The sequence below is a fragment of the Seriola dumerili genome, unplaced genomic scaffold (assembly GCF_002260705.1).
Source record: "Seriola dumerili isolate Sdu_G_001 unplaced genomic scaffold, Sdu_1.0 BDQW01000226.1, whole genome shotgun sequence".
Classification (NCBI taxonomy): domain Eukaryota; kingdom Metazoa; phylum Chordata; class Actinopteri; order Carangiformes; family Carangidae; genus Seriola; species Seriola dumerili.
In genome coordinates this window covers 5,910,258-5,933,819 of record NW_019174481.1, presented here as the reverse complement: position 1 = coordinate 5,933,819, position 23,562 = coordinate 5,910,258, and the positions used below count along the sequence as shown (strand labels likewise).

At 40.3% G+C, this 23,562-nt stretch overlaps 1 protein-coding gene across 23 annotated transcripts in view; it reads left to right on the top strand.

Moving 5' to 3' along the window:
- Positions 1-23,151, top strand: part of LOC111228790 (muscleblind-like protein 1) — a 42,574-nt gene extending 19,423 nt beyond the window's left edge. For 6 of the 23 annotated variants that reach the window (XM_022754831.1, XM_022754829.1, XM_022754834.1 and 3 more), the window contains exons 3-12: positions 11,271-11,486; positions 11,683-11,907; positions 13,597-13,836; positions 14,897-14,950; positions 16,155-16,308; positions 17,259-17,294; positions 18,109-18,200; positions 18,666-18,710; positions 19,420-19,491; positions 19,635-23,151. In XM_022754831.1, the coding sequence (XP_022610552.1) occupies positions 11,271-11,486; positions 11,683-11,907; positions 13,597-13,836; positions 14,897-14,950; positions 16,155-16,308; positions 17,259-17,294; positions 18,109-18,200; positions 18,666-18,710; positions 19,420-19,476 (1,119 nt within the window). In that variant the 3' untranslated portion in view covers positions 19,477-19,491; positions 19,635-23,151. Of the gene's footprint in view, positions 1-11,270; positions 11,487-11,682; positions 11,908-13,596; positions 13,837-14,896; positions 14,951-16,154; positions 16,309-17,258; positions 17,295-18,108; positions 18,201-18,665; positions 18,722-19,419; positions 19,492-19,634 lie in introns of all 23 variants that reach the window. The other 17 variants (XR_002665382.1, XR_002665381.1, XM_022754838.1 and 14 more) reach the window with 17 other exon arrangements.
- The last annotated feature ends 411 nt before the right edge of the window (positions 23,152-23,562 follow it).

The window sequence follows — 23,562 nt, the reverse complement described above, 5'->3', positions numbered from 1 at the left end:
TCTCTCTCTCTTCTCTCTCTCTCTCTCTCTCTCTCTCTGTCTATGTCTCTATCTGTCTTTCCTCTCATTTTGCTGACCATATTTTGACAGCATGTTTATATTCTGTGGTTAGATGGGACAGTTAGGTTATACACACACACATAGGCTAACACACACACACACACACACACACACACTGAGTGGTGGTTGGCCAGACAGACGTGTGGGGTAAATATTAGCGGCGTTGCTAGTCGACAGTGCTTTTTATGATTTCAAACAAATTGTCCAGCCAATCTCTGGGCAGTAAAATCAACATGTCATGCTCTCTCTCAGTGTAAGCATATGGTTATGAGTTCAGAGGGCTAATGTGTATTTGACACTGCTGTCACATGCAACACACTACATTAAAAGACACACTGCACTTGGCCACGTGCAGGGAACAGTTGTCTTTTCTGTGGACAGTGATGAACTGATGAGCAAAATAGCAATGTTTAGCTTGTTTGAAGTGTTTAATTTATCTTAGTATTTTATGTGAATCCTAGTTCAAAGCTTAAAAATGCTTATGTTGTTACAATATGCATTTTGTACAGTCTTTCATGTATTTTTTTTCTGGATGCTGCATGACATTAAGCATGAGTGTGAATAAAACGAAGATGGAATGATCTGACATGTTAAACTGTTTACTGTATTTGACATAAACAGATCAAACTTCCTTCTTCAATAGATCTGTGCCACACTCAGATACAATCCAAACGCAGTGTTTATCTGCACAACAGCCACAGATGGGCGTGTGGAATCCAAAGCCACTCGAAGATGTGTGATCCTCACATTGCTTGCTTCACTGGCTTCTTGCCAAAATTTTGTAGCCCATAGAAAACAATGAGAAGGAAAGGAAAGGGGACACCTGTGCAGAATATTATAATGTCAAAATATGACCAAGACAAATGTGTTTTCAGGATGATGGTTTCATCACACCTGTGATCAAAAAGGTTTGTTTTCAGTAGCGCTGTGCTAATCTCCAGTCATGGTACTGCAGTGATGCTATAATCCAGACAGACACTGTTTTTCTGGATCCATATGGGCTTCTGTCCTCTGCAGCTGACGCATGGAACCTCCATCCTAATTGGATTTTTAATAGGATATCTGTGGGTGCACCCACAATGAATATTTCGCTCCCTAAATTAACAAAGGGTGGATTCAGTCATCCATAAGATACAGCTTTTACTAGAAGACAGCTGTTCATATCATAGTGTCTGTACTCAGTCTTCTCCATAGCTGATTAAAATGAGCAGGTTTCACTAGATAAGAGCTGAGTCACATTATGGGGCTTTTATTTTAGTAACTAGGGTCTTTTACATCTCTGTCTCCTGGTGTTGATGGGTCCATTCTTACGTCTTTCTCGCTTTCATGCTTGGGGGGGATTTGTGTTTGGACCACACTAATCCTGGTATACAAACACGCAACTCACAGACACTTACAGACACATACACAGAGTCGTTCTTTGCTCTGCTCATTTCGTGGTGTGTGCATCCTTGTCAGATCAGGGCGGCTGTGCATTTTGTCTTTGAGCTTATGTGACGGGAGATCAGCGACAACAGCCCGTCTTTCTTCTCAGTGTCAGCCGTCCCTGTCCCTCCATCACACTGGGCCCCTTTATAACACCACTGATACAATGATTACTTCTCTAGCCTCTCTTCTCTGTTTCTCTTTCTCTCTCTCTTTAACATACAGACATACCATAAAACCTCACATAGCTGGAGGGTTTTTTTGCTTCAACAGTCAACAAATATTGATGGATCACAGCCACAATTGTGAAATGCATGACTGCAATATTACATAATCCAAAACTCATAAACATGCATCAGTATGCAGTCACGCATACATTTCTAACAGTTGGAATGTCACTTGGTTTGCATTAAAAGATTTACATCCAGGGATTTATTGGATACCACAACCTCCAAGCAACTATTAAAGATATTAATTAGAGCAAATATTTGCAAATATTTAAATTTTTATTTTATAAATGTAAAGCTTTTTATATCCGGACACTGTCGAGGGAAATCAGCCCTCACCATGCTTTATTTTTTTGTAAAAGCTTTGTGCAAATCAACTTTTTAATGCTTGTGACAAGGAATTTCCAGCTAGAAGTTATGGTCAGCTACACCTGGCAGACATGAGCACCCAACGCAGCAAAACATGGTTCAAACCCACAGAACTTTATTTAAAATTCAGCTTGAGATCCCCAAATTTTCAATAATACATTTCAATAATGATAATAATTATACTGTGAATCCCACCTGTTTAGGGTGTCGTGAGAATGGCTCCATCATTACTCATAAAAACTATATAAAGAGATACATTTAACTTTAAAAGAGGGAAACTAGACAATAAGGGATGAAATAGTTTTTCGTAATCTCAATGTACCTTCAGCCTCATAACTGATCTGACTTTCCCTAATTATCTCTATTCATCTCTGTCTCTAAGTTTCTCTTTCTATGTCTTTCTTGTCATCTCTCTTATTACCCCTCACATGCAAACAGTCAGATATCTAGTCATCAGTCAGCTCAGCCATTATCCTCCCATTAGACAGGTGAGAGGTAAGCTTGAGGGCACAGTTACTCGCTTAAACTCACCTCTCTCAACACCCTTTCACACTGCTCCTCCCTCTTGCCAGCTGTTAGGTCCATCAGTCAAGTTTACCCTGCCCTTTATCTATCAAATTGTGAAAGAGTTCGTGCCAGAGGCCGCAGGGGCATATGCCTGCTGGTAGCAGTGGTGAAAGGCACGAGAATGTGAGGCAACGAGGAAAAAACATAGTTGCGGTAGCTGTTCATCTGTTTTTCTCTCGTTCAATTGCTGTCTCTGTCTATCTTTTCTTTTTTTCTTTTTTTTTTTTAAGAGCATTCCTTCTCAGAATCACAGTGCCTGGGCCTGTTAAACTCACAGCATTAGTCTTAATCACTTTTTCTGATTCAGTGTTGAGTCTGATTCCTCCCATTGCTCTTTGTAGGCCAGGGTAGATCTATCACGAAACTCCATGAGCACTAACCTTAACTTTGCAAAATATTCCCATTTTATCAGGTTTTGTTGTATGACATTAAGCTAAGGGTCTGAAAAGTGAATCAAGTCGGCATGTAAACACACCAGCAACATCCTCACAAATGATGTTGTCTCCTTTTTGGCTCGTCAGGATCCATCATGTGTCCTTGTTTTTTGACCTGAAATCGTGGCACCACCTGAGGGCCAATTAGTTTTATTAGTTTTGTGTGACAACCACAAACCGCTTCAGTCTCTATTTACACTGCCTTATATTGCACTGCATCCCCTACATTGTCTATTACTCATACCAGGTACATAACTTAGAATTAGTAGTGTTATTGCTTTCATCGCTTTCCCCAATTACATAATAATTCATCTCAACATTCTGTATTTTTTTAAAGCATCGGTGCATGACATTTCCTTCCTTATGTTGGCTTACTTTTTATATGTGTTTCTGGATTAATTACAGTATGACCCGATAAAAATTGTTGACTCGAAGCTGATTGGTAGAACGTCATTGATTAGATGCTGGTTGTTGTACTATTTATTGATCAAAAACTGCAAATGAGTGGTTAGCTTAGTGAGAAACTTTCAGTGTCTCGAATTCAGTAAATTTGGTTTATCATTTAATAGAATAAATTAGTCATTCCTCCGGATGGTTTTTCCTGCCTTATTTCTGGATATCAACACTTTCTTAAACAATTTAAATTTCTTTGGAAACCAGTTTACAGTACATCTGCAGTTCAAGAAAATAAAAACGTGTGAAGGAATATGAGGCAAAATCTCTTCTTTAAACTGCAGTAAGAGAGCGAGAAAGAGGGCGAAAGCATCCTGCTTGTGCTAGTGCCAAATCCAAAGGAGATAATCACACGCAGAAAAGGATTAGGCCAGTTGACAGTGAGATTAGAGCTGCGGATAGGATTACAGTCTGTTAGATCAGATTAGCATAATACATGCCAGATTAAATCTGTTAGGGCTGCAAACCAAATTAATCATCTTCCTGGTGGTTGTTACTTAGCCAGTGATGGAAGAGACTTTTTCTTTGTGCTCCTACAATACAGGTGTCACAGAGCTGAGGAGGAAGTGAACCCTGTGCAGATAGGGGTGGGAGTGGTGAGGGTTAGAGAGGGAGAACAGAAAGCCAGGATCAAAGAAAGGTATATAAAAGAGAAAAGGAAAAGTGACATGCCTGTAAACTTTTTTTTCAGCTTTTGATGTGTTAAGATGCATTGCAAAGCTGCCACTGTGAAATGGTAGAAATAAGGATGTAGCCTACATAAGAGGGAGGATAAAGACAAAAAGATGGGAGAGGCATCTTCTCATCTTAGTCAAAGAATTTTTCCTATGTGCCTTTGTTACCTCTGCTTTATATCACCTCCCCATTTTTTTTCTTATCTGTCTGTGAAAAAGCACATTTGATTTTTACTGTTATTCAGGGCTGTTATGGTCGTCTAATGCTCATCGTGATGTGTTTAATAATTTCATCATTAATATATATCTATCTATATGTTGGGGAATTGTAAAAATACATTGGCTATTAATACAGATGCTCTTTAATAAGAAATATTCAAATCTATTCAAAAGCGAGCCAAGCCACTAGAAGTAAAGTCTAACCTTTAGTATCACATGTTAATAAATGGCAGGCTTGGATGCTCAGCTTGTGAGGCCTACAGACACAGAGCACACCTCAGTCATTTCAGAAACAACAACGTCGTTATTGACGCCTCGCTGCTGCCTGGACCTTGTGATTTCTGCGCAATGACTCTTCTTTCTCTCTCCCACTGGGAAGCACAGCTCGCGGATGATTAAATGAACGTTCCCAGGCCGTCTCACGTACTAGCACTGCAAGTGCTGGATGGCTTTCATAAAGTGATGCTGCTGAGATCAATACCGGTGTGATTGCGCTGTTATTACTGATAATGAAAAGTGCGGAACTAACCTTGTTAGCCCTCACAGAAGAAGAGGCAGCAGCGCATTGAACAGAGACTGCAGAGCAAAATTGGCGTAAATAAAGTCACATGAAAGTGTGTTTGCGTGAAAGGAGATAGTGAGAGATAGCTGGAGAGAGGAGGGGGGCATGTCAGGAAAGAAACAGAGAGGTCTAAGTTTGGATCCAGGGCTCCTGTGTACGTGACATCTGACCTGAGGCATTTCTGAAGACCAACACCCTCTCAAGTGTGAATAACTCTTTGCTGTGTGTGTGTATCTTTCTGTTTGTGCCTATATAAATAGTTATGTTTATGTGGCTGCTACTGTGTTTAATACATATGTGTGTTTACATTTGAACATCAGCTGAGACTACTGCCACCTGCAGTTTGCTCGTTATTTCTTTAAATTATTTCCCTAAACTTTGAAATCCCCTCAAACTTTCCATCCACAGACATGTTGTATTTATCTGCCTAACCTTATCACTCTCTGTGTGGTCCATGTTGTAGCTCGACTGTAGCCTATAATCCTTTTCGCTCCGTCGTTGTTTGGTGAGGGTGCAATGCGTCACCGGGGGCATATTGTAACTATTATCATAGATTAACACTCCCTCCCTCCTCCATATCTCCATAAGCCCCACTGGTCACATCAGCTCCCTGACCAATAAGCTGCACAGCATGGATCACTGTGTACTTCGAGTCCCAGCAGGGAGATATAGACATACTCCCAAGGGTCTGAATGTGTGCATGGTCTGATATAGAAATGCAAGCCCCAGCAAAGAAACAACGCTGCAACACAGAGGACTGCATAGATCTCAGATCTCTTCTTCACCCTCTACAAAAACTTTACTGCTAATTTAATGCTGAACTGAGTTGCTAAAAACAAAAAGGAGATCAATTGTACTCTACTGTAAAAGGGTGTTATTGATTGTGAGTTGCTGATTAATCTTTTTTGGTGGCTTAATCTTTGCAAATGCACTGAACACAAGATTATACCGCCACATCTTAATATTCTCAGTTTCTGGTTAGCTACTGTGTGTTTCCAGTAATTTGCATGCTGCTTTACTGACTGTCAGGAATTTCCAGTTTTCATGCCATGTAAGATGATCCGCACATGGTCAGTTGATATGTTTTATATTTCATGCCATATTTGAGTGCACAGTAGACAAAGAGACCAACCACTGGGCCTGGTCCTTTGAGTCTCCGCTGCTCGCCAGCAGAACAAAGCTTCTTTCACAGTGTGTGTGAGGAGAAAGGGCTTTCATCTCTGTGTATGTTTAGACAGAAGTCACTGGAACGCAGGGCAGAGAGCAGTGTAGCTTCACACCAGAACCCCACACGACTGAGTCTCACACCACAACATCACACCACAACACTGGAGTATCAAGGAGAAGAAGAAAAATAGATTTGGTTAAATAGTAACTGTGAGTTTAGCACATTTTGAAAGATGCACATTATATGTAGGAAGCACCTATTCAGAGGTGATGCTTCCTATCAGTGATGCAAAGCAGATAAACACCTGAAAGTAAGGGTTTCACACAATCTTTCCCACAGGAAATTTTATTGCACTAGTTCAAATGGGGTCGGCACACATGACAGATCTAAGGGTTCATGAGATGTTTAACAAGATAGGAAAGGAGAAAAAAAAAATTCTTCTACACAAAATTGATTTTTGTACTTTTATTTTTCTCTCTCTCTGTTCTTGTGAATAACACAGTTTTACCTCCTCAGGCCTTTTATGAATTATTAGAATAAAAAGAAGTCGTTGAAGTCACAACTCAGTCATATGTGCAATCTGTAAGAAGCGGTTGCAAGCAGCCGTTATGCAGCTGTGTTTAAAGATGATTTCAAGTGTTTTACATAATCCATAAAAAGACATTAAGACAAGATATTAAAAAAAAGACAGGGCAATAGAAAGGTGCTTTTAAATGTGAGTGTAATACAAATGAGTGAAGTACAAGATGTAAATGAATATTCACAGTTTTAATTTGATGTAAAGGCAGAGGGAAACAAACGTTCTAGCCTCCGTTTTAAAAGAACTTGGAGTAGTAAGTAGAGTAAAAAAACAAGCTCATGTTTTAGGTTGTTGTATAAAATTTGTATAAAAACTGTACGCTGCTGTTTTGCATTGACTCTGATAACAAACAGACCTGTCTCAGCAACAGTTCATAGCAGATCAGTGATGTATTTTGGCCCTAACCTCCGTGGTGCCATATAAACCAACAGCAGCAAGTAATCACAAGTCAAAAAGGTTGGGACCTACTGGTTTACTAGATACATTTTACTGTTGCCCTTAAGTAGAAACCAGTTTTTCTGCACTTTTCTACAGTTTCACTCCTCGTTTGACGCGCACACACACACACACACACACACACACACACACACACACACACACACACACACACACACACACACACACATTAATACATCTTGCTGCATGCTTCGTCTCTTCTCCTCCAAAGGATGGGATGCAGCCCCACCCAGCATTCTTTACACATTGGTTCATTGTTTGTTTAAATCCCACAGTCACAAAAGCAGGGTGTGTGGTGTGGTGTGGTGTGTGTGTATGTGTGTGTGTGCGTGCGTGCGTGCGTGCGTGCGTACCGGTGAGAGACAGAGTTAGGAGAGAGAAAGCGCGATCAGGGTGGGACATGTTATTACAACTTATCATCAATCAGAGTACACAGTAGCCAGTGGGATTATTGTTCCCAGTTTGGCAAGTCTGATCTCACCAGGAGAAACACAGACCCCCCACTATTAATACAAAACACAGCCTGAGCTGAGCTTGTAGGAGACAGGAAAAGTTCAGTAGAGCAGCAGGAGCATGTTGAGAAAAACAGGAGTGACTTTGCTGTTGACATGACAATATAACAACATAATATCTTATTGTATTATGTATTTTAAAGGAAACTGGACTTGATAATAATTCAGTTTAATCATTAATGGTCTTTTGCATTGAAAATGATTAATTCTGTTTTCTAAAGTAATTAAAATATTTTACAAAATGAGATTTGAAACAATTTACTTATTTATTCAGCACTGTAGTTTAAACCAACTATCAATTACCTCTTTAGTCATTTTGCAATTTGTACATTTCACAAGACATTTCTATGTAACAACAACCAATTTCTTAGACATATCATAATTTAACATTATAATAACTTTCACTTTTGTCATTTTGGAATTGTAACCCTTGATAAAACAATACTCTTGCTGTAAGGAAAAACACATATGAAATACTGATATCTGCCATATCACGAGTCAAGAGTAGCAAAAACATTCCTGAAACAAATATGTAACTGCTCTCTGCTCATCAACCCACTGACTCTAGAGAATCAACTAATGACGTGGATTAATCATTCCGAAGCTGCTCGCTTCATTGTTCTCGTCAATTCTGGCACAAGCACTGAGCAGTGACAAATCACTTTATTCTCTAATCACATTCTCATCAAGTATTTTCTCAGAGTGCCATGAAAATTGTGATTGGAAGCCGTCTGTGGGTCTCCATAGCGCATCTGATTTTACCTGATATAAATGGTGTCGGTGTAACAAGATGTAATTCTCTGTTCTAGTTTCCTCTATGGAGACAAAAGAGCAGGTCAGCGATAAGATGATATCTTTATCATTCATCTGGAGTATCAGCTTTTTCATGATGGTTGTTTTAGCAGCACAGATATAATAAAAGGCCAGGAAACAGGACAGAGAGGGTTGGCGTCTGGATGCCCTCTACTCTTGGACTAGTTGTGGCTGCAGGCTCGGCTGCATCTGTAATATTTTCTTTGCTGAGTTCCTGTATCTGCCAGCGATCGGGAAGGTTCCAGGAATCACAGCTTTGTCAGAGCAGGAGTTACTGGCTGCTCTGTTGCCGTGGACACCGTCTCTAGCTGCTCCTCAAGGCCGCTCATGTCACAATAACAGCCACAAACATGATGTGAGGGGCGACGTCTTCCTCCTCCTCCTCCTCCCCTCCGTCTGTCTGCATCTCTGTTTCTCTCTCTCCTCCCTGCATGTGATGGCCCACACTGATCACTTCTTCTGCAACTTCTAAAATTTCCCTGACGCAGCCAGGCTCTTGCTACAGAGTCACTATGACTGTCTCTCTCTCTCTCTCTCTCTTGCTCTTCCACTCACACAGCCTGACGTTTCCTCTTCTGGGACCTGATTTTTTATTCAAAATGGCTGCCGGTGATCGTTGGTGACTTTTTCTTTGGATGATTCGGCAGGAAGGCAGATAAAATTAGCTAAAGTAAAGTCAAAACCACATGTTTTTTTCTGAGACGTTACCCTCCCACCTTCACACACACACACACACACACACACACACACACACACACACACACACACACACATATATATACCACTGCAGTTGTGAAGCCAGCGGTCAACAGTTGGGGTCATATGGGGTGAAAGCAATGTGATCCTCTATGCCTTTTCAACCAGCCCCCACGCACTCTCCACACACTCTCACCCTCCCCTCATTGCATGCCATTGTCACTCTCTGGATGAGTGCTATTAGGACCTACTTTCAGCTCCTCTCGTCTCACGCACATGCATGCCACGCTCGCCCACGCACACACCTCTCAGAGTTGTCAGTGTCAGAATTCATCTGAATGCCACCTCAGCGTATGCACACACAGTTAGTGCACATCCTGGTCAGTCTTGCATGCTAACAGGAGACCTTTGCCTCGGCATGGAAAGTTTTGCTTCGGTTGAACTCAGCTACACTGCGCCTAAATTTCCCTTTTAAATGGGTTCAAAGTTATATAAACACCCATTTTATTCAATACTATACAAAAATTGTGATATGTCCCTATATCCACTTGTATCTTTAATTCACTGAAGGTGTATTACACACACCGTTAGCGGTTATTAAATCCAGACATCAACAGGAAAGGGCCTTGACTTTATGCACATTTTCATCTATATCTTTGGTACCTATAGAAATATCATAGGCAGTAGATCTTTACTAGAATTTTAAAGGAAGATAGACAGATCCTTCTGTCACTTAGCTCTCAGCAGAGATTTTATATGGAAACTGACGACTAACAACAAGCACCTCATTCATGTGCTCCCTGCAGTTATTGAGGCATTAGGAAAGATAACAAGGGCACAGAGTAGAGGAGACGTGGCTGTAATCCTACTCTATGCATTCTGTGTTACTGTCACCTGCCTTATGCAACACAATCTGAAATAATTTTAAAAGGAGATCCAAAGAGAACTTGAGATAGAAACTTCAGACAAGGAAAAAAAAAAAAATCTTAGAGGCCCCCCTGCCATTTAAGTGTGCCCCCACCCTGCTCCTTATCTCCCCCTCTTTCCCTCGCACCTGTCTTGTGCTCCAGTGTCAGTGAAAGTGAGGGAGATGGGAGAGGGGAATGAAGTCATGACAGAGTATAGAGCTGAATCCCAGTGGGGACAGCTCTGTCAGCGAGGGAAAGCACAGGCCGCCACAGTCAGCTCAGCTGTGCCACAGGGCTGAAAGTAAATACACGTCTTTCCTAAACTGTGGACGTGTTTGTGTGTGCGTTTCTCTTATGTTTGCGTGATGTGTATCTGCCACCTGTTATGCGAACATGACCCCGGTGTGCATGTACTAATGAGTATGCATTCTTGCGTGTGTGAGAATGTGCTTGTGTGTGTGTCCGGCTTCTTCCTTGACTCTTCCTTTCCAGACTGAAGGTATAATTGGATACTCACAGCAGGCAGCAAAAAGGGATCCCAGTCTTAGATAATTATTCGAAGGCTTTGAAGTGTGACCTCCGGATGACTGCTGATACAATATATACGGATCATCTGAGTGGGCAGTATTTATAGTGTCAGTAAGACATGTAGCTAAGCTGGACGTCTGGCCAGCAGCACCACAGTGTCAGTCATGACCTCCTGGGGCCAGCACACACCCATGAACACGCACGCACGTGCACATGTCCCTGCTGGGACTGACAGAAATAGCAAGCTGTTAACAATTACTGCTAGACTCAACCCAGACCTAATGTGAATTTGAGTGTCTGACATTGAGCTAGCTAAATAAGGTACCGTACTTATCATACCAAAACTTATTGTTATTGTTGCATTGAACACAATAAAGGTTGATGTAGAGACCACGATTTGTTTTTTTTAAGTTTGTCAGCATTGCAGGATGACAACCCAGTTCATTAAAACAGAAAAAAACCTGCTGAATTTTGACAGAGCACAAGTGAAATATGTCAGCATTAGCCAGTGGAAACTGTGTCCAAGTCACTTCCTCGAAAACTCTACCCTTTTTGTTTCAACATATTTTATTCCATAAATTGTACAAATACCATATTTTCTCATTCATACCTCCTTCAGGGCCGTTGTTCCAGGGAGAACTGCAAGTATCTGCACCCTCCTCCTCACCTAAAGACCCAGTTGGAGATCAATGGGAGGAACAACCTGATCCAGCAGAAGAACATGGCCATGCTGGCCCAGCAGATGCAGCTCGCGAACGCCATGATGCCCGGCACGCAGCTACCACCTATGGTGAGAGGACACACACGTATGAACATACCACAGCTACTGCCCATGGTGAGATCACATACATGTAAAAGCTTGCACATATGCAGCTCCTTCGCTCTCTGTGTGGCTCTTTCAGTCTTTTTCCAACAGTCCCTCTCCCCTACAACCGTCCCTTTTCCCCTACAAAAAGCTGACTGTTTGAGGTTTTTCACCTGTTTTATCCACCATTGTTTCATTTCTCTGCCTTTACTTTGTTCTCTTCCAGCCTATGTTCTCAGTGACGCCAGGCCTGGCCACCAACGCCAGTGCAGCAGCAGCAGTTGCAGCCGCTGCCTTTAATCCTTACCTGAGCCCTGTGTCACCAGGCCTGATGCCCCAAGAGATCCTGCCCAGCACCCCTGTCCTCATGGCCTCCAGCCCCACCGTCAGCCAAGTCCCCAACGCTGCAGCTGCTGCAGCCCAGAAGCTGCTGAGAACAGACAGACTTGAGGTAACAGACAGACTGACAGATAGGACCTAGTTTTTTAGTTTGTTTTGGGGCAAGGACATATTATGTGGCACAGAATCAACTCACTCCTCACAAATATTTTTAGGGAAATATCTAATAAACTCTACACATGATGGTGTGTTTCTTTCTTAGGTGGAGCAGAGTCCCCAGGATGATAATGAGCCTATAAACAAGACAAGTGCTGTTAACAAGTGCTTTAACAAGCATAAGAGTAATCGCACCCTTTATTGGACTTGCACAAACTGTTTTTGAAACTGAATTATAATATTAATAGCAAGTACCATTATTAAGAAAGATTAAAAATAAAACTGTGAGAGTTACAACATTTCATCAGCTTTCAATTTTGAGTGAATTCCAAGAGGAATTTTGTTTGCTTTTTTGACGAAACTGCTCCCTACGCTTAATCTACCTCATCTCGATCCAGTACAGTCCATGATTTCGTACAGCACGCTTCGCAAAATGTCATTAGATAAGCACCAGAGATGAGCCTGAACTTGCTGAATATTTATTTGAGTAGAGAGAGCAGTAACAATTTCCAAAGCCTTAGTAATAAAATAGCAACAGCAAAGGAACACATTCTTTCTAGTCAAGACGAACTCAGGACTGTAACCCCTGCTCAAAGCATAACATTTGTTGTGGCATTATTGAATCGTGGTCTGTCGAGGACAGTGTGAGCAGAGAAATAACTGTGTCTTCCTCAACTAGCATGGTTGTTACACTGCAGAGTCAAGGAAGAAGCCTTTGCTCGTTGATTCTGAGATACAGCAATAAAAATGAAACCTGGTCATTGCAACTCCAGTAACATGAGAAATTATTATTATTTTTGCCTCGTAGAATCTTTTATGTTTTAAAATATGTATGTATCACAAAACCACAAAATGGACCAGAAAGAGATGCAGTTTTGAGTTTGTTTGTTAGTTTGTGCGTGCAGTAAAAATGTATACAGTGGAGTTCCTCTTTTTCATCCCATCAGGAAAAGTAAAAAGCAAAGTAAAAAAATACAACTTTTTTTATCTTCATGGCGCAGACATTTATCTAAGCTATAGGATACCCATGTGTTCATGATAACTCTAACTTATAAGAAAGTGCTGCCCCCTGGTGTCTCACATACAGACTTTTTTTTTTTTAAATGTCTGAGCCTCATGCACCACTCAGCAAACACATCACAGTTCTTCTTACAGATACGCATACAACTTAATCATAACATTTTGTGTTTTATTTGTTTAAGTGGAGTAGTTTTAGTATCGCCTTGAACTTCCTTTGGGTAATATCCATCCACTACCAAACACAGAAACTATATAGTAATTGTTGGTAAACAGGAAGTTCATTGTGTTGCCATGCACCTGTATAGATCTTGTGTTTGGTGTGACAGGATATTGGGTAGAGGAAGGCCACAGCAAGGGGAACATAATCTTGTAAAGCATTTTGATCTGTTTATTATTTATTGTACTGTAGGTCTCATGTGTTTTTAAGTTTAATAGATTTTGGTAAATATACTCCCTCTATAAAACTAGTGTCCAAAATGAACACTTAATGGTACACTTAACTTGATATATTCTGCATGAAGAGACAAAGCAGGAAATGTTTTATAGGGAAATACTCTTGTGCTGTATCCACAAACAGTGCTGAATCTGTCTCTTCATTATTTCTCTCCTCTCACCTTGTTTCCAGGTGTGCCGGGAGTATCAGAGAGGCAACTGCTCCCGGGGAGAGAACGACTGTCGCTTTGCCCACCCTGCAGACAGCACCATGATCGACACCAACGACAACACCGTCACCGTGTGCATGGACTACATCAAGGGTCGGTGCTCCCGGGAAAAGTGCAAGTACTTCCACCCGCCGGCCCATCTGCAGGCCAAAATTAAGGCTGCCCAGCACCAGGTGAACCAGGCCACAGCCGCCGCGGCCATGGTGAGCAGTCTGTACAAGCGTGGTCACACTCATTCACACCTACACAAGAAGGCTAAGGAGCAATTAAATGTACATCAGGGTTGTCTATTTATTATAAATGAAATCACACAGTAGGGAATATGTTCTGTGGCTCATACTCATATTTGTGTTTGAACATGTCTCACCCTTCCCGGTTGGTACTATGTAGCTTTTCAGTTCTGCTTTGGCCAGGTCAAATTTTAAAGGTCTGCATGTTGGTTTGGGTAAAAAAAATCCTCAGAGCTGGATGATATGAAGAAGGATTGGACAATGGTACATTGTAACCGTCATTATTTTCGTCATTACTTTTCCTAATATCACAAAAAAACGGTTGTCTTGTTCCTTGTTCATCTCATCCAGTACCACAACCAGAGAGTCAGTTCCTCTCTCTTTCTCTCTCTGATGCCCTGGTCTTATTTGTGACTCCATTGTTTCTGTGCTTCCTGTCTATTACTTCTCTTCCTCTTGACATTATTAAAAAGGATTCATTGTGCTGTCAGTCCTGTCTCACAGTAACGGCACCGTGAATAGTAATACAGCCAAACTTGTCTGTTGATCACAGTGTTCTCTTCATGCTCTTATTGACATAGTGAAGCATAGAGCTTGGGGTGAATCATTGTAATGTGACACTGACTATGATGTGCACAGTGAAACAGAAACCTGTGAATTGTGCTTCCATATTTTCTGTCCAATATGATTACTGAGACCCACTTCAAGTAATGATTGAATAATTTTCTCATCGCTATATTCACCCATCTTTGTGTGACAATAACTAATGTAGATTAGTTGTTATCATTGATTATTGATGATCATTTAACTGTTGAGCAGTAGAGCTAGTGTCCACACTGTGCATGCCTTAGTCCTGTTATCCCCTTGTATATTGCATTCCAATGATTTGTTTTTTTATTTGTTTTTGTTTTTTCTCACCTATACCCAAACTGCACTGCTGCCCCCATGATGCACCTCTGCTTGCTGGTTTATGTTAATGCGCTTGAACCCCATTGGCCCATTGCCATCATGTGCTCGCTGCCTGCTAATTAAGACTCAGTCGGCTGTCAAATCACTGAAGCGACCCCTCGACGCAACCTTTGACCTGGTACTATGACCTTTCACCTTTTAGCTTGGCATGTGGCTTTGTTGTAGAGCAGTGTTTTAACCAAAGATACCTAGCTATTTTTGTTGTCGTTGTCTCAGTGCAATGTCTGTTTTTTCCTCCTGTTTATCTGTCATTATTGCCTGTGATAAAATGATTGTGGCTTTCAGGGCTTTAGCTCTCATACAACACCAAACAACTTTCGTCACTTAGAAAATCACCTCAAACACGAATTCAAATGCAGAATTTGTGATGAGGAGCCACAATCAATTCATCACCTGTTGCCTATTTAACAAAAGTCAGCGAGAGCTAGGGAAGAAGCGCTTCTATAATGGTGGCATGGCTTTAGTCTTATGTCCAAGTCAGTGGTCAGTGTTGTGGAGCAGCTCAGTCAAATGTGTGCATGTCTGTGTTGCTAGTGCATGTCAGATGGATAAGGGTGGGGCTAAGAGGAACAGTCTTTAAAACCCTACAGGAGTGATCCCACCATAACAGATGATTACAGTTCAAATGATAGTTCACTCCATCATCAATTCTTGTCACAGATATTCAGACCTCAGGAATGGCCTCATGCGAAGATAAAATCCATGTACAGAGCATTTTATGGTGTAAATATTGACACCTGAAATATATTTTTCTACATCTGACTTGCGTCCCTTGGCCTGAGACCATTTTTGACATTTGTCTGAGAGTGAACCATCACTTAAACATGGCTTACACAGTTTATCATGGAGCTAGCAGTGCAGCCTCCCTTTCTCTGTGCTTCCTACTTGTTCCACCTCTTGTTAGCAGCCTTATTGTTTTAATAGTTAATGCTTGCTTATGTTGCATTTAGTCAGTCATAGTAGTACAAAGTTAATGAATCCAAGTAAGCTTCCTGATAAAATAATGAATATATTAATGCTTGTTAGCCAGTAGCTCGAGTAGGCACCATGCTCCTGCTTGTGTAGTACTTGTGTCAGACTGCTGCTTGCTTGCTACTGATGATATGATGATATTGTTGTTGTTGTACACACAAGGATGTTGTGATGCTGTTCCTACAATGTCCTCTAACGTATGTACCTTTTTTTGTTTTCTTTTTTGCCTCTCTCCAACACACCCTCTCTGTCTTTTCCACACACCTCTCTCTCTCTCTCTCTCTCTTTCTATCTGTTTTTTTATTTTTTTATTTCCTTTCTCACTGACCTCCCTCCGTCTGGCTGGGCAGGGCATCGCCCCTAATGTCATGGCTCCCCTGCCAAAGCGGGCAGCCCTGGAGAAGGCCAACGGGGCCTCTGCCGTATTTAACACCGGCATGCTCCAATACCAACAGGCCCTGGCCAACATGCAGTTTCAGCAGCAGGCAGCTTTCCTCCCATCAGGTATGGCTCCAAAAGCAACCACCGCTAGTGCTCTGATCACCCAGAGGATGCCTGGATCAGTCTAACCTGGCTCCTGCTTGGCTGGGGTTGGGCAAAGTGGTAGACTGCAGTACAGAACAGTTCAGTTTCATACTATTCTTTTTTTTTCTTCAGATAGAAGGAAGTTACAAAGATATTTAAACATAAAACCTTTAGATTTTATTCTCAGCCATTGAGGGTTGAACATGAATATCTCAAACTGCACTTTTAAAGCTAAAAATTCTTTAACAAATTTGTGCACTATGCTTTGTATGGCACTGCATGGCCACTAGTTGAGATTAGATTAGAATCTCTTTCTGCCTACTAATTGCCTTAATATAACTCCACATAGCTACCTGCTCCTCCTAGCACATGCAGACTGATTGAGGAAGGCATGGACGTTTGTAAGAGAAAAGGAGAGGACTTTTTTTTCTTGTTAGATTAGAGTGCCCATGGTGTGGTCACTCATGTTTTCATGAGATACCATGGTCGGGGTTTTGGCTTGGGCTGGGATGAATGGGGCTGGATGGGGTGATTAGTGGTATCTTGCACCTCGAGTTGGCAACAAACAGCAATGCTGCAGAGTCTGGCTTCTGTACACATCTGCTGTTCCTCTCACTTCTGTCTAGAGTGTGTATATAATGTTTAATACTTGATAGTTTCAATCATATAACTGCACTGTCACTCCTGACGTATTACACATTCATATGCATTACACTTCAGACAAAAGTTTAGACTCTCATTTGATTAACAGATTTCTTTATGATGCGTTCACCACTTCGCCTTTTCCAATCACTGATGACTGTGTCCAAGAGATATTAACCTTTTTTTCCCACCTTATCTCTCCCCTCACTCTAACGAACCTTGTGATGGGCTGTTTTGATTTCTCTTCCCTACCCAATCCACTTCCTGTTGCACTGCATGATGGGCAGGCTCAATATTGTGCATGACACCTGCAGCCAGCGTTGGTAGGTTCCAGCTTTCCTTCTTCAGTTATCTGTAACCTCATGTCTGTGACTCACGTCATCAAAATCTAACCATCCAGTGAAATGTACAGTATTCATAGCTACTTGGTGATTTTTATATAAGATTCTGGTGACCTGAGAGTCACTGTTTTGGTTGCGTGAGGACAACTTTTTTTTTATGTGAAGCATAAGCAAAAAGAAAGACAAATCTTGTGAAATTTAAATGTTGTATATGGCCAGTATGGCAGTTCATAATAATAGTTTAACTGACCTTTATTTTGTTAATTTCTCTGTGTACTTACTGTATATTGCTCGAACACTCTCCTTCTCATGCTGTTCTAAACTTGGCTTTTGGCTGGTCTAACCTGACACCAATTGAAAACCCTTTAAAAAAAAAAAAATTTTTTTAAAAACTGAGGGAGTTCAATTATAACCTTTCCTGTTATCTCCTCTGCCGTTAAGACTCATTCTTAAGACTCATGTGACGGCGCTTTTATTTACGTGTTATTTTTTGTATAGCTTTTGAAAGTTAGCTCTCATCTGGAATAAACCAATAAAGAACAGTATTCGGCATTGTATTTCTGAGCATACAGACAAATGTGGAAGTAAGATGCTGCTGCAACAGCTACACTGGCTCATCAAGTTCTCAGATCACAAGACGTCTTATCAGCGTCGGCAGAGGAAAGAAAGGGAACGGGTTAAATCGAATCTCTCTGACTCCCTATCTCTCCTTCTCCTTCCTCCATTTGCCTGGTGTGTATGTGGCTACACTGCTCCTCTGTGTATTTTTGCTTACATGATTTTCCCTCCAAAAAAGTTCCCATGATGCACGGTGGTACTCCAGCCACTGTGTCTGCAGCCACCACATCTGCCACAAGCGTTCCCTTCGCAACTGCCTCCACCAATCAGGTTTGCACCTCTACCGCCTCAGTCTATCAGTCTATCTATCTATCTATCTATCTATCTATCTATCTATCTATCTATCTATCTATCTATGTATCTACTGTATCTGTCTGTCTGTCTGTCTGTCTGTCTATCTATCTATCTATCTATCTATCTATCTATCTATCTATCTCATCTCTGTCTTTCAATGCACATGGGCACTCTGGGGATGCTTGTGTCTTACAGCAAGGGGTGGGTTGGGTAAAAGGCGGTACTCCCTCTTGTTGGCCTACACAGGAGTCCAACATGTGTACACATATCATACCTGTAACAAGTTTTAGGACATCTTGCATCCATTTTACAGTAACTATATCCACCATATTCTAATTTTATACATTACATAGATTATCTGTCTTTCTGGAGAAACATACTGTATTGCATTTAATGTGTGTCCTCATTGTAACCTCAATTTTTGTCCTTTCCCATTTTGAGGACTCTTCCTTATCAAAGTTGACTACCAACGAATACATGCAATTGGTATGTATGAGGTAGTTATTTTTCACATTTTTTTAGAGCCATTCGCACAGCTTGTGCAACAGTCGCTATCTGTGCCCTTTGGTGCTTGGCTTTTTTTTCTATTTCTTTTTTCGCTGCTGCTTCCAGCACGTAAAGCAAAGCTTTACCATGTTCCTTGTGTTTAAAAGCTGGACTTACTCATTATTAAAGTCAGAAAAGTTCTAAAATCAGTCTGTAGTTTTGATTTGTGACATTTTGATCTCAGCTCTGGCAAAGGGATTTTAGCTACATTACACAATATCATCATACCAGAGAAAAAAGATTTCTGAAAGGTTAGGATGAATCATCTTGTTATTACTCCTGATCAAGAACCAGTGTTCTGCATTTTATTGAGGTGTGCAGGTCAACAACATGGAGGACTTAGATTTGCATGGGGGAGCCACCTCACTGACAGTTTCCCTCTGCCCCCCTCATCTCCCCCTTCCCTTCAGTCCTCCTCCTCACTGCCCTGCCGCCCAGAAGTGTCTGTTGATTCTTATTGACATGTCATGTCTGAAGGAATCGTGCCAAACTGTAGCCAAATTGCTTCTTCTATCTTGCCATCTTCATCCTTTTTCAGCAATGAATTCATCGTAATGTGAGAGGATGTGGTTAAGATGTGTTGAGCCAACGTCCACCTTGAGTGTTTTTCGGTGCTTCAGTTGATCCCTGTTTGTTTTCTACCCCCCAGATTCCAATAATATCTGCAGATCATCTGAGTAGTCACAAGTACTTGACTCAAATGTAGTTCCTCTCAAGAACAGTGAGTTCCTTTTTCAGTCCTCATATTATCTCTGTCATTATTTGCAAAGTTTGTTATTCTGTCTTCCTCTGCAAAACTTACTTTTAATGCAGAAAAATGAGTGTTTGTTTTTTTTTTCAAGTGAAATACGTTATGTCTTACAGATCAAATGAATGTGTGCTGGCACCGTCCAAGCCAAAAGAGTTCAGCCTTTATGTACATAACCTTCAGAATGTCAAGCAATGAGACAAGGAGGGTCTGCCATCTCTTAGCCGGTCCACGATGATGGTCTCATAACACATGTAAACATCTAGGGTGCAACACATGATCTGTGCCATCTTCCCACATATCAATGTCAAGAAGAATTCGTTGTCAAATTCAACGTCCAGCCGAGAGAAGAGGATATCTTGGTGCCAGGGTCAGTGTGTCACCCCGCGGTGGGAAACATTCACGTTACACCTCTGTGTCCGACTAAATCATAGCACTCAATTTGTTCTAATTATTATCATAACTGCACACACAGAAGGTCAAGAACGTGGTTGCATGAGGCAACATCCAGTGCTGGTACGTTAGTAGACCAAGATTTTTTTTTCCTTTTTTATTTGTTCTGCTTTACTTTGTTTAATTGATAGCCATATTTCATAGTTTACAAGTTAAATGCAAACATGCACCTTGAATTTGAATTGAGATCTCAAAGGCACAATGATTTTAACAGGAATTTTTTCGCCAAAAGAATTAGGCATGTACAGTATTGTGTTTTTACGGCTACTAGTGAAACTAGATGTTGAAATGAGGGTCTTGGACATATGAATGTTCTGGGTAAACCAACATACCTGTGTACCTTGAAAGCACAGCCAGGCTAGCTTTTCTCACCTTGTCATGTGCCATCAAGGCCATACAGCTAAAACCAGAGTGTTATCTCAGCAGTGTTATTTGTTTACCGAAGGTAAAAGTTTTGTATGGCTCTTTTTGTATTGTTTTTGTTTTCAGAATCTCCATTGAGTGTTTTTTTTTTAACTTTAATCGAATTAATCAGTTTTAGAAGTGGTTTTTTTGCCAATTTTTTGTTTTAATTTTTAATTTTTTTCTTTTGAAATCAAAAATGGATGGTTTTTCTAAAGTTTGTCATACCTCTTTTCATAGACTAGTGTTGTTTTTCTTTATTGGGATTAAGTTGTTGCTCAAGTCCATTGACTCTAAAGCCTGGTGAAGTAGAGGGTGTAGCTTCAAATGACATTGTGTTACCTTGCTCCCCCTCTTTTAAAGAGGGGCGACTCTCCAAGAAGCACTGTTGAGCCATGTGTTGATGGGAATTTAAAACAACAGACCCAAAGGTCTGTTAGGTCATTTAAACCACATGTGCACTTGAATGATTGTTTGTCTGATCACCCTGTTTTAATTTCACATCCCATCACATCGAAACTTTCATTTTTGAGGAAATACAACACATTGGCACATTGTATGACTTTGACTTGTATTTCAAGCAAAACATGAAGGTTCTCATTCACATGTAGATCTGACTATGGAAACCAAAGCACAGTTTTTTCTCTCAATCGTATTCATAAAGGGTTATAGACGCATCTCTTAAGAGGCTTGAACAGTTAAGGAGACATGTTTATCATCTTTCATTCATCGTCAGTTTTACGATCACTTCCTTTTCTGTTCTCACAGAGGTGTGTAGTGTCTTTACCGATTGTAATGTACCTAACAAAGCCTTAGATTACAATTAATGGGTCCCAGCCCAATCAAATGTACTTTCAATCACCATGCAGGTAAAGAACACCAATGATGTTTTATAGTTCTCTCACATGCCGCTTATGATCTCTTTTTTTGTTCATTCTCTCTATGTAAAAGTAACAATTACTCTCTTAAATTTCATTGAACTTATGTGTTATGTACTACTTAAGGATTTGAATCTATTTGAGGTATGTAGTTGTAGATTTTTCTTTTTTTTGCCTTACTATATATTACTTGACAACATTGATATAGCCGTTGTAGATTTTGAGGTAGTATGACATTCATAACTTTTTCAAACCATATAAATGATAATGTGTTGAGTCAGTTTTAAATATTCACTTCATTCATATAGCTGGATGTCTTTTTCAGTTGATGTTACATTATCACTTAACTTTGTCGATGAAAGACTTTTTTGATACAAGGAATGAGATCAATTAATTTGCTGCCACTGCAGCATCTGAGTAGATAAAAAAACAAAAAAACTAAAGTTTTAACCAACTTAAATTTTCCTTGTAACATGTCAAGATCATGTTTGAAAATATATTGTATTGAGATATAGATTGTCCATGTTTTAGAGTAAAAATTATTTTCTACTGTATCCATTTCAAAAAGATATGTACTTTTGTTTGAATATTTCTTAAGTTTGCCCTGAATGTCAGGCCAAAACGAGCAGTGAGGTTGACGGGTGTCTGGATGTTTGGTCGATAGTGAGATTAGGAGCGAGAAAGCAAAGACTTTTCCAGACTGGAGAAGTCCAAAATGCTGCAGATGATGAGTTCTAACCTAAGGGACGAAGGTTGACTTTTTGCACTTCTGTATATAGTCAAATGAACAGAGAAAAAATGTGTATCATATTGAGATATTATTTTGAATAAAAAAATATCTATAATTATAAGGAATTTTGTTAGATTAATTTAAATTCTTAAATTAGAAGACCAGCTAAAAAATTGCTTGCAAAGAAGGGCACTAGTTTCTTGGCCAATGCATTCAGAGAAAGCTATGCGCTTTTTGTCTTATTTTATCAGTGGCTAGTATTGCCAGGGAATGTTGTAGGGGAATAGATGTCCCCATGTCATGCTAACTCCACCCACTCTCATAGGATGACATATCCAGTGATGTCCATATATCATTTGTTGGACTTGGTAATGCAGTATTGCTGCTCCCATGGTACAGGTGATACATAAAACTATCAAAACTTTGTATTCTATTATAGTTTGATTTGACTGCATGTAAAAATACAAACATGTAAACAAAAGAAACTGCATAGTTACAGTATGTAAGGAAAGATAACACATTCAGACTACAGGATACACAGTAATATGTTTTTTCAAATTATACATACAGTAGATAACATCCACAGTGGGGAGAAATAATACTTCAAAAACAAGTCATCTTACTCTTGTGTGATAAAATATTTTTCCAAGCAAACATGTTATTTAAAGAATGATAAAATATTAGCACTCATCCACCCCGGATACTTTCTCATAGCCATATAATTACAGCCGACACTGACTCACGGGACGTCGTTCCTGCTATCATATCTGTGCACTCAGCAGGTGAAGGCTCACCACACCAAATGCTTATTTGGCAAATTAGTCGTTGAAATGAATGTAACAGTCGCCACTCAGCGTCAACATGTTTCTCACTCGAGGCTGCTGTGTAGGCGCTACAGAACCAAAGCACCATTTTCTCCAAATCAGATGTTCAGTCTCCTGGCTGGAGCCAAGGTTTTTCTTCCCTGCTGGGGGCACATGTACGCTTTGACTGCTTTTTACTTGTAAGTGCAACCATCAATTATGTATTTGCTAACAGTTGCCACACAATAATGTACTATTCTGTCTACAGATTTGTTTATGCACATTTTATTGTTGCCATAATTGACTCTTGCTGTATGGATGAAAAAAAAAATCTGAATAAAACAATATTTCATTTGCTCATGCAACAGTTATGTGGTCCCTGCCTCTGTGTGTAATGGATGTGTGGGTCAAATGAACACATTATACTAATCAGTTAATGCCCTAACGTTAAGATATTAATGTGAAATGACTTATTAACATATAAAGATGGATATATTCATTTCCCGTGATATTTTGCCAGGTCTCATGTGAATGGGACAATCTATTCAACTCGACCTCATGAACAGTCGTCATCATCTTGAGGATACAGTATCAGCAAGACTGGAGCAGCTCCTCAGAGACTGATTCATGACAGATGTGCAAGGTTAAACTGATTTTGCTAAGGGCAATTTTCACAAGCTTGTATAGAATTATCTGGGTCAGAACTGATTATAAAAAAAGAAAAAAGTTAGATGAAGCCCATATAAATTGTGCTGTGTATGAACGTAACATTTTGATG